At 47.3% G+C, this 10,993-nt stretch overlaps 3 protein-coding genes across 3 annotated transcripts; 1 reads left to right on the top strand and 2 right to left on the bottom strand.

The window, feature by feature from the left end:
* Window positions 1–573: 573 nt before the first annotated feature.
* On the bottom strand, window positions 574–3,031 carry LOC6549622 (SET domain-containing protein SmydA-8). The gene is made up of 6 exons (XM_001975623.3): window positions 2,642–3,031; window positions 2,123–2,574; window positions 1,408–1,836; window positions 1,235–1,342; window positions 961–1,145; window positions 574–889 (listed from the first exon to the last, which is right to left on the bottom strand). The coding sequence occupies exons 1-6, from the start codon at window positions 2,771–2,773 to the stop codon at window positions 648–650; spliced, it is 1,548 nt and encodes a 515-aa protein (XP_001975659.1). The 5' UTR covers window positions 2,774–3,031; the 3' UTR covers window positions 574–647.
* A 192-nt stretch (window positions 3,032–3,223) lies between these two features.
* Window positions 3,224–6,801, bottom strand: LOC6549592 (ubiquitin carboxyl-terminal hydrolase 20). Its single transcript, XM_001975624.3, has 5 exons — window positions 6,569–6,801; window positions 6,105–6,471; window positions 5,242–6,049; window positions 3,787–5,183; window positions 3,224–3,707 (listed from the first exon to the last, which is right to left on the bottom strand). Exons 1-5 carry the CDS (start codon window positions 6,650–6,652, stop codon window positions 3,421–3,423), a joined length of 2,943 nt encoding a protein of 980 aa, XP_001975660.1. The 5' UTR covers window positions 6,653–6,801; the 3' UTR covers window positions 3,224–3,420.
* Window positions 6,760–10,871, top strand: LOC6549593 (SNF-related serine/threonine-protein kinase). Its single transcript, XM_001975625.3, has 9 exons — window positions 6,760–7,212; window positions 7,476–7,746; window positions 7,813–8,031; window positions 8,110–8,285; window positions 8,348–8,714; window positions 8,777–8,902; window positions 8,957–9,083; window positions 9,147–9,809; window positions 9,872–10,871. Exons 2-9 carry the CDS (start codon window positions 7,541–7,543, stop codon window positions 10,577–10,579), a joined length of 2,592 nt encoding a protein of 863 aa, XP_001975661.1. The 5' UTR covers window positions 6,760–7,212; window positions 7,476–7,540; the 3' UTR covers window positions 10,580–10,871.
* The last annotated feature ends 122 nt before the right edge of the window (window positions 10,872–10,993 follow it).

The raw sequence follows: 10,993 nt of genomic DNA, 5'->3' as shown, positions 1-10,993 counted from the left end.
AAATAGAAAAATGTTTTCTTTCATTTTTATAAGGAATACGATATCATTATTATAATATGAAATTTATTTTATTACACTCGAATATAATTGAGATTGAAGCAACTTAATGAAATCAAGTGCTACAGGGTTATAAAAGATGCCATAATTCCGTTCCTTAGATAAATTGAAGGTATGGTTAACAGGCATTGTGCATACTGGACAAGGCATCATATATATATATACATATTTATATATATATATTACATATATACATATTTATATAGAGCAATATTAGAGCCCACAAGAGCAATATTAATGAACGAGGTTTTTATTGAATGAATTATAATACTTTTCAGTTTCACACAGACCACCAATTGCTGGGAATTGAGCAATATCAGAGCATTCGCCAAATTAAATCGCCACGGCTGGCTCACACGCATTGCATCCTTATCGCCCATATTGTCAACTCGGTTTACCCACAGTGCGATATATGCATATATGTAGAACCCAACCCATGACGTTGGGCTTGTGACTGATGACATGACTGGTCAATTTCACACCGGTTTTCCACCGATTATCTACAATGCAATGGGATTTAGCTATGACAGTTTATTGGCAATTTCGATACAAGCAAGTTCTCTGATTTCATTCGCGTTTTATCTAGCTGCCTAGGAGATCCTGGTGACCATGCGAAGGGCATCGCGGTTGATCCTGGCCTGCTTGAGCATGTGACCCTCAATGAAGATGTCCGACTCGTACTGCAGGTAGTTGACGCACTTGTCCACATAGAACAAGGACTCCTCCAGTCGATCCTTGGGCGACAGGCTCGTTTCCAGGGCTACACGACGAGTCTGCTCGGCAATTGCCGAGTGCAACTCGAAGCAAAGCGTGCCGAGCGTGCGAACTTCGCCTGCCGAGTAGATAACAAGCAACCACTTGAGATAACAGTGCGTATACGTAATATTCGACAATAACACTTACACGGCGTCAGTTTCTCGTACAACTCAACAAGTTCCCTGGCGTAATTCAGCTTCAGCAGCAACCTATCGTCTGGAATCACCATTAGCTCCTTCTGATCCTTGGCCAGAAGCTGAACGAGCAGGATTTTAATCTCACTCATGTGAAAATGTTGCGGGGGCAGCCACTTTTCGTAGTGCTTAAGGTATCTATGAAATACAAATTTGCACGATTTAAAAATATAGAAACAAGCTTCTAAAGGCATTTTCCCATATTTAAGTGAATAACTTGTACTTACTTCAATCCGTTTTCAACGTTTTTCTCCATGCTCTGAATGTCTTTGCCAGCCCGTTCCAAAATACGCTCCACGTAGTGTTTCTGCACCTGCTTGTGGCACTCGCGACAGCTAGAAGAGATTAGCAAAGCTCATACATTGCAGGACGACTTGGGTGAAGGCACAAGAAGACTCACCGCCAACTGCCGTTCCAGTCGTCCGCCTTGGTGGGCAGCATCAGTCCACCGCACTGGCGATCCTCGCACTTGATAGCGCTGTAATTGGTGTCCAACTCGGTGACATCCACACATCTGTCGCAGGCGCACTTAAACAGCTTGGTTTGCATCAGGTGGCGCTGGCGATCGGCGGTGCCCCACACGGCGTCCGAGTAACAGATGCTCAGGTGGGCATTCTTCTTGATCTCATGCGGTGCCCAGAGGATGCAGTGCCCGTTCTTGTTGAAGCTTTTGGCCAGATTGGGCAGGCAGGAGTTCTCCGTGAAGGAGGCAGTGTAAAAGACTGCTACATGAGAAGGATCAGTGGTGGGCACCTCATGCCCATTTATTTGGAGAGCACCCACTGCCTTCATAATCTCCTCCTCGGTAAACTTCTGGGTTTTAAAAAACCTGAAATATTCACATTCCATCAAAAACTATGCTTGTAACTATCTTAAAGAACAGAAAACGAAATATTTGAAAATATTGCTGAAATATTTTTATGTTACTAGATTATCATTTTGATAGCGATCCAATCATTAATACTTATGACCAGTCAGACAAAAGCCAGTCTAACGTACTTATATCGATGAGAGATAAGATAAGATTGTTTATGTTTATAAAAGTATATGTAGTATTCATTCAAATCGGATGTATATGTGAAGCCGATTAAAAAATTTGTCTATGTAATACACACTTTGGGATGAACTGTCCAATGCTGACCAGATCCGCCTTCCATTGGTTGGACCCCCTTCTGGTGGACTCCAGTGACTCCAGCTCCTGGAACTTGCTGGCCTTCTCCGGACTAGTTTCGCCAATCAGTAGGCACCTTACGGTGCTCAAACACGTGTAGAGGGGATGAGGTCCACCGAACTCCTGGACATTAACCTTCTGACCCCGGTCCTTGGTGAGGCGGCACTCCGCCTTGTGCTCATCCAGGGACTTGCACTCCGGTCCGCACAGAGGCCATCCGCACTGTTCGCACTCGATGTGATCCTCCGCCTCGATGCCGTTCAAGCAGCCCAGGCAAACGGGTGCGGAGATCTGTGCTGGTCCCCGAACCAGAGGCGCCTCCTTGAGGACTATCTCGTACGGTTTGATGGTGCGAGTGGCCACCAGATGCCGACCCAGTTGCTCATTGTGGTCGATCTGTGAATGGGTTGAGGTTATGTTGGGCCAACAGAGGCCTTACGTTTGGATATTATTACCGCAGTACCTTGAATGGATGACAGCTGGGCTTGTGCCTCTTCCAGTCCTGCTTCTGGTGCTGGACACTGCAGTAGGAGACCTGGTTACAATTGGAGCACTTGTTCTTCGTGGGCTCCTCGCACACATGGCATGGATTCATGGTGGCAAGGCAGATGTACAATGCAAAAAGAGATGGTTTTCAGTCGGAGAATCTCGTCCGCACTCTCAAACAGTTGCGAGATGTGCATCCACCTCCGCACGCCTCACTGAATTTCTATAAACTGGGGCAGCTGAAGAGCAGAACACATCTGCTGCTGTGCTCTATGCTCGGTCCTCTATAAATAGCTCAACGCTCTTGAGTGGACCAATGCTGTGCGGGACGGGCCACCCTAACCGTAATGAAATTAAAACAGAGATTGATTTTCTTCTTTTTTTATCTGGGCCACGCTAAAAGCCTAGATTCAGAGAAGCCGCATCTTGACCAAGATTTCTACGATTTATTCACTATCGTTACACCAATTAAAGCACTCCCATACTATATACAAACTCACCCTTGGCCAGTAGCTGGGACAACATTACTGGTAAGGCGCCGGGATAGCAATACGATTAATTTATAAATACAGTTTTTACATACTTTATAAAGCCTCCACCCCAACAAAACACTGAGGTATAAAACTACTGACGGTAACGCTTACGCCTAAACTTGGATTTTGGCCTGCGTTTAGGCGGTGCCGTTTTGTGACTCTGGCCAAGGGCACTAGCTCCTTCTTCTTCTCCTCCTCCTCCTCGATCATCAGACGCCGTCGATCAAATATCAGTCTCGTCACTCGGCCCATTGGCCTCGCGCAGGGTCACGAACTTTTGCAGCGTGACGTTCTCCTTGGTGGCAGCTGTGTTGCCGCTCTTTGAGCTGTTCCTCAGTTTTCCCTTGTCGCGTGACTTCTCGTGCACGCCGTTCACCTGAAAATTGTCGCTTTGGAATGGAATGGAAATGGGTAAGCTATATTCGCTCGGAAATGCAACAGTTCGGTCGTTGTCCTTATCCTTTTTCTCAGACACTAAGGGTTCGGCATTGGCGTGGGCATTGTAGTTTCCTACAAAACAGATAAAGAAACATTGCAATTCCAACAAAGGTAGTCTTGTAAAATAAAAATCCATCAATCCAATACCCACCTTTAGCTCCAAACATCTCGGCGTGTTGCTTAAAGGCACTGCGATTGCGCTTGCCTCTCTTTCGCATATTTAAACGCAGCGCGGACACCTTCATTTTGGACCTGCTGCGCTTCGACTTCGGACTATTTAGTCGCAGGTCGGACTCCGTTTCCATCGCCTGACGCTTGCCCGTTAGGCTTGGACTGGAACTGCTACTGAGACTTGGACTCGGAGTTGTGCGAAGCCCCAAATTGCTTTCGGTGTCGGAATGATTGTGCTGATAGCTTGCTGTCGGAATCTCCTCGTCTTCCTCTTCCTGGTCCTGATCCTCATCTTCGTCGCACTCATCATCTTGGTCAATGATTTCTATTTCCTCAGCATCGTCGTCATCTGAGAGAGCCTGTCGGAGTATAATTTCCGGACCACCACCATAGATGTTATGCAGAAACCGCCACAAGCGCGCATTCAGTTGGGCATAATCCGAGCCCAATCGCACGCAACTGACAGTGGCACTTCCATTTTGGGTACCACTTTCCACGGGAGCAGCGATGCCCTCATTGGTAATCGGTCCTGGATCCTTGTGGGTTTTTCCGCGCGAAAACTGCTGCCAGGAGCGCAGCCATGGCATTGCGATGGCATAAATGGCCGTCGAATCAAATTCGTTTTGTAGCCCGTTGTATTTTGTGAACTCGTTAAGTTCATATTGTTGACGGCGGGAAAGCGTCTCCGCTGCCCGCTTGCAGATCTCGCACTCGAATATTATATTTACCGCTGGTCCGCCGCCGAAGGTCCGGTAGAGGTAGTCCCACAGCGGCTGAGAAATTGGCACCGCAATCTGGCTGATCACGTCTGCCTTGGAATGCAAAATCCCGCCATGGGGGCACAGCATCTCCTGGTTGTTTATAGGTCCTGGTTCTGAAAAAGTAGCCAATCTTGAGAGCCACTCCCGGGTTATATAGAACTGAATGTCCGAATCGCACAGGGGATGTGAAGTCGACAAAGTCATCGCCTGATCTTTAACAAGCTTCATCTGGGGGTTGTGTTTGTGGTAAAACAGAACATACGCCTGGCAGGACTGCACCAGCTCCGAAGGAACCTCCGTCACAAACTGATCATCAAACTCATACCACTTTCCGTTCAGCGCATTGCGTGCATAGCAGGTATAGTGGCCACTACCCACCGTTCCATGATGGCAAATCACCGAAGACAGGTTGTAAATGGCCACCTCGCTCTTGCAATCCTTGTGAATGTAAGGTCGCATATCAAAGCCCTCCAGCGGAAAGTATACGTCCGACGAGATTTTTGAACTGTAAGAAAGATCGTTCCGAAACCGCTTCAGGTGGATGCACAGAACCTCTGGCAAGGTGAGTACGCGGGAGTACTTAATTCCCGTCCGGAGCTTGTTGCAGCGTTCGCAACTGGAAAGTAAATACACTGATAATTGAAAAGCCTATAGACTGTAAAGGACCTCCTAACCTGTACATGTTGTCTCCCTTCAATTCATCCGCGCTGAAAAAACTGGCCATGCAGTCGTAGAGCGTCACTGAGGGTCCGTAAATCCAGGAACGCAGCATATTCCACATCCAGGACAGCCAGCCCTCGTTGGTTCTAGCTGAGGTTTCAGCGGCATTCAAACTTTGCACGCTTAAGCTATGGGTTTGGTGAAGAACGTTCAGGAAATCACGATTGGGAATGGGCAGCGATAGGTCCTGGAATGTCTCCTCGCGCGTAGACACGCGATCGCAGGTCAGGCACTGCACCGAGGACAAAAGCTTTCCGTCAAACACGTCGCTGATTATAGAGCGTGCTGCTTCCACTGGTTTCTGTTCGCTGGAGGAGGCATTTTTTTGCTGATGCTGCAACGGAGCTTGTTGTAAATGCACCGTGTGTCCTTCTGGCAGCCCACTGTTCGAACCATTTGTCCGGCAGGGCGTTACAAAGTACTCTGTCTTTAGCAGCACCTCTGCCGATCGCTCCGACATGCTGCTTTCACAGGTGTCGTACTCGCTCTCAGAAGCAGGCGTCAAAGACACCGGCGCCACCTCAGACTCGTTTTCGTCATCCGTTTCGCTGGCCTGCTGTTGCTGTTGTAGTGGCTGTGATTGTGACTGGTATTGCGGCTGGTTCTGCGTCTGTGGCAGCATTGAGACCTGCTCAGTCAGCTCCTCATGCAGCTGGTCCATAAAGCATCGCAGGAACTCCTGGGTGTCGTGCTGCTGAAAGCCTCGAAACATGGGATGAACCGTGCGAATGCCATACAGAATACCACGCGGGGCAATAAACTCTGTAAAATCTCAAACTTTAGTAGGTTTTCCGATTAAGAGGGTGAAGGGCTGAACCTTTGGGATCATCAACATCCTGCCAGATGTCCTGCATCAAGCGGCGGTAGCTCTTGGCCAGTCCGCCGGGCTTGCAGCGACGGGCGCTCTGCTCTGCTATGTACTCCACAAGGTCGCTGCAGTTGATGAAGTAGTGGGTCATCGGCGGCAGGTTACTCAGAGCCTGTAGTGCCGAGTTCATATAGCAGGTGTTGGCTATGTTCTGGAGACCGACGAGTCCTGTGCCAGAGCCCTTGGCTTTGTCTTTGCCTTCACTGTCACTGGCACTCGAATCCTCTCGCCTGGCCAGCGAATTTAGCGATCCGCTGAAGAGTTTATCGTGACATCGGTAGCTCCTCGGGTCACCCATGGCATACCCGTACGCCAGCTGCCCGAGAGAAAATCGAAAGTCATGTAATCGTGCATTAAACAATGCCTACAAATACGAGTTTCGCCTGGAGCGGAGTTCGCCCTCCACACCTTACCTTGTAGCTCTGGCTGCTGTCAGCGGTGCGGTTGAGGTGCTCTACATGTGGATTGTACTGATTTGGGTTGGGACTCAAACTCATTATAGCTCCCTAACTGCCAGTATTCTGTATTTTTATATTTTAATTGAGAATTTTGATTGAAAACGACCGCAGAAAAGGCGTTTGCGATTTTGGATGGTATTTTTGGTATTCGCCGTAAGTGTGACCAAAGTTAAAAACCGTTAGTCAACCGGATACTTTTATCTAAAAGAATCTGAACGCGTATTAGTAATGTTTTCGCTTAAAATTTCTTAAGGCTTACTTCTCGAAGTAAATTTTATAACGAGTATAAATAATGGAAATGTTTTATAATTTTTTCCAATACGCTACATCTTGTTAAGAGCATCGCTGGCATGCTTTAAAACCCTCGGCCACACTAATTTAAAACTCGGGGGAAAAAACGCAGAAAATAGTTGAAAATGTGTATACAAAAAGTGTAACTAAGCGTTTTCATGAGTGATAAGGGTCAAGAGTTTATTGCGAGACGTTCGAGCGGCCAGTGATCGGCCTGGTTTAGTCGTCCCCACACCGGAATGGGTGACGCCTCATAGTTTTTACTGCATCTGCTGGCGGAGATTCGACTTCCCCCTCCGCTGTATAAGGTAAAACGGCCCTGCCTTTCCGCATTCCCTTGTGTAACAGACCTGCTTTTGCGCTGCTCCTGTTGGGGAATCGAATGTAAAAAGGACACATCCAAATGAATCATTAATTTGGAGCAGGCGATGAATGTACACGCGCCTCTGAGGGAGGCGTTACTGCCCACAGTCATTCAGGCCGCCAGCTATTACATCAATATCCGTTCATGAAGCAGCACTTTGCCAGCGAAACATCCCGTGTACGAAATGATAGAGCTCTATAATTATAGTTTTAGCTAATCGCGGATAGTTGTGCCCAACACGCAGGCCGTTGGAAGAGTGCCAAGGAGCCATCATGACGCTGGAGACGCAGCCCGTTGGCGGGGTGAGCGACGGCAAGATCGCCGGGCTTTATGATCTGGAGGAGACTCTGGGATCGGGACACTTTGCCGTAGTGAAGTTGGCCCGGCACGTGTTCACCGGCGCTAAGGTGGCGGTCAAGGTGGTGGACAAGACCAAGTTGGACGATGTGTCCAAGGCGCATCTGTTCCAGGAAGTGCGGTGAGTAGCTATAGCAATCTAACCCAACAATTTATTTAATAATCCCGCCGCACTTATCCTCTCTAGATGCATGAAATTGGTGCAGCACCCAAATGTTGTGCGATTGTACGAGGTTATTGATACCCAGACCAAGCTGTACTTGGTTTTGGAACTCGGCGATGGTGGCGATCTATACGATTACATAATGAAGCACGACTCTGGGCTCAGCGAGGAACTGGCCCGAAAGTATTTCCGCCAAATCCTACGTGCTATCACGTATTGTCATCAGCTTCACGTGGTTCACAGGTGAGAGCGCGCTCCAACTGATAGTACGCCGTAATGTGACGATCACTCATTTACGTAACATTTAATTCTCCTACAAAGGGATCTAAAGCCGGAGAACGTGGTGTTTTTCGAAAAGCTGGGCCTCGTCAAGCTCACCGACTTCGGGTTTAGCAACAAGTTCTTGCCGGGCCAAAAGCTAGAAACCTTCTGCGGCAGCTTGGCCTACTCGGCTCCAGAGATCCTGCTTGGCGACTCATACGATGCGCCTGCAGTCGGTATGTCAACAACAACAATGTCCTATAACCCTTTTTTTTATAATTGTATCCGATCCTTTCAGACATTTGGTCTCTGGGAGTAATTCTGTATATGCTGGTCTGCGGTCAGGCGCCCTTCGAGAAGGCCAACGACTCGGAAACTCTGACTATGATCATGGACTGTAAGTACACGGTACCCTCGCACGTGTCCACTGATTGCCGGGACCTAATTGCCTCAATGCTGGTGCGGGATCCAAAGAAACGGGCCACTGTGGAAGAGATTGCTTCATCGGCCTGGCTAAAGCCAATTGATGAGCCCGACTCAACGACCTCCACCGCAGAGCACTTTCTGCCTTTGGTCAGCCGCGAACAGTTGGGCGAAGAGGATCACGCCTTTATCATACAAAAAATGATAAACGGAAACATTGCGTCCAAGGAAGAGATATTGCAGTAAGTATAGCTAAAATATTAAATAAATTTCTTCTAGCTAACGCCAAGTGACGTCATTACAGAGCTCTTGACAAAAATAAGTACAATCATATAACAGCCACATATTTTTTGTTGGCGGAATTACGTCTGCGACGGCGGCGAGAAGAGCTGGCTCAGAAACAGAGGCTTCTCAATGATGCCAGCATGAAGTGAGTTTAAATTATAGTCAACTTGGATTCTTAATCTATAATATAAATATTCAGAGTGGGAGATGCGAGTCGCAAGCTAGTGCCTGAGAAACCAAGTCCAACAGAAGCCCAGAAAGGAGGAGTACCCATCAGCATTAACGTGACTCCAGCAGCTCAGTTTGCCAACGACGGTGGCAAGCCGGTAAGCTAATTAGTAATCGATTTGAACTGCAGTAAATCTAATTAATGCAAGTGCTCTTGACAGGACAAGCGCAGTCGCAAATGCAGCATTGTGCGTGAGGAGGACGAAGAGGAGTCTGCCACAGAAAGCTCGGCGATAGGCAATGAATTGAAGGTAACGTCGTCGCGTCGTGAGGCCTCCTCAGATTCGCTCTTTAATAGGTCAATGCATGAGCGTTCCAGTTCTGAGCCCGGTAATCAAACGAAAGGGGAACAGATAGGTAATAGCGGAGTGCCAAGCCATTCACGTACAAAGATTGTCGTCTCGGTGGATGCAACGCTGGCCCATAAGCTCAAGCAAATGGAGAAGAGTGCCAAGATAGATGAGGACACCCTAAGTGGTCTGAAGGAGCTGGAGATCGGCAAGCTCAAGCCCCTTCCTAGCAGTAGCAAGAATCCGGTGCTCACCCACCGCCGCACAAAGCTGAACAAGATTCGGACGCCTTCCTGTAGCAGCTCGGAGGCCTCCGACGACGACACCAAGACACGCAACAAGAAAAAGATTAACAAATTTGTCGGCGACACGCCAGTGCGGTTTCGCATGCATCGGCGAGACTCGCATGACGACTCCAGCGACTCGCAAGATCAGCTATATCCGCCGCCCGGCTCGGCCGGCAATGCTGGTAGTTTTATATCCAAAAGCGGCTCCGTAAGTGGCAAAAAAGAGGGACAATCGCAGTATAAAGAGGTATGATTATTATTGCATACTTACCAGGGAGACAGTTACTAAAGTCTCATTCTCGCTTTTAGCCAAATAATAAATCCGATGAAAATCGCAAATCTCACAGCCAAAAAAGTCGGAAACAGCACAAGGATCATGTTGACAAGCATTCCCACGCTGAGAGGCAAGTGGCGGATAGCACCACAGCTACAACAGGAAATTCCACGAATAGGAGGCGACGCATTCGCGAGAGCCAGTCGCTGGACCGTATCACAGAGGCTCAGGAATACGAGATGCGGCATCGATGCTACGCGGAGAGCGAGGCAGCATCCTCGTCGTCCTCGTCCACCCAACATATCGATCAGAGATACTCTTTACTCAGCCTAAATACTAGCACATTCTCCGTTGCCGAAACGAAGGAAGAGTACGACGAGGAGGCAGACGCCACAAATGCCACGGACCAAATCATGAATACTTTGAATGCAGCCAAAGCAACGCTTCAACAAGAGCAATATTTTAATAACAATACCAATCTTAGTAGGAACTTCAATCACAACAACAACAATCACACCCAGACCATCATCCACATCAGCAGCCAGAAGCCAGCAGCAAACAGCAAGAAGTCCAACGAAACACCAAAAGATATTTATAATCTAAACTCAATCGAGCAAATCGATTTGATTTTGGAGGATAAAAGCCTTACCAAAGCAATACACGTTACCGGCTCTAAATGCTTTGTCACCATGAAGAAAATCCGACGGCTGGGAAAATACTTTCCCGTGATGAACTTCTCTTAATAGACACAGTTACTTCTTTGCAAAGTGCATTCTAAATATTAAAACAATTTCGGTTAAGCGAAGTACATAGAAAATATGCATGTATTAATTAAAACGTATAGACGTCAACGTTATCCCCCGTATATAGGAAAGCGCGCGAGAATATTTAAATTTAGTGGTAGCGTAATTGTTTTGTCTGTCGTCGTCATTACGCTTAAATTATTCTAAATATATTAATTTATGTATAATTGTAAGTCTAATCACTCAATGCAATATTTAGTGAAAATACATTAATGCCCATATGACAATTGAATAAAAAGAGAATACTTTATTTCAAAATCGCCCCACAATTAAATGGAACAAAAGAGACTAGGCGATTTGTACGATATGATCATTCAAATTTTTGCGCCCTGCGCCAGTGTATACACACCCTAA

Source organism: Drosophila erecta, unplaced genomic scaffold (genome assembly GCF_003286155.1).
Source record: "Drosophila erecta strain 14021-0224.00,06,07 unplaced genomic scaffold, DereRS2 tig00000092-arrow-pilon, whole genome shotgun sequence".
NCBI lineage: Eukaryota > Metazoa > Arthropoda > Insecta > Diptera > Drosophilidae > Drosophila > Drosophila erecta.
Note: the sequence above shows the minus strand (reverse complement) of the source record. Positions and strands in the feature narration are given on the sequence as shown.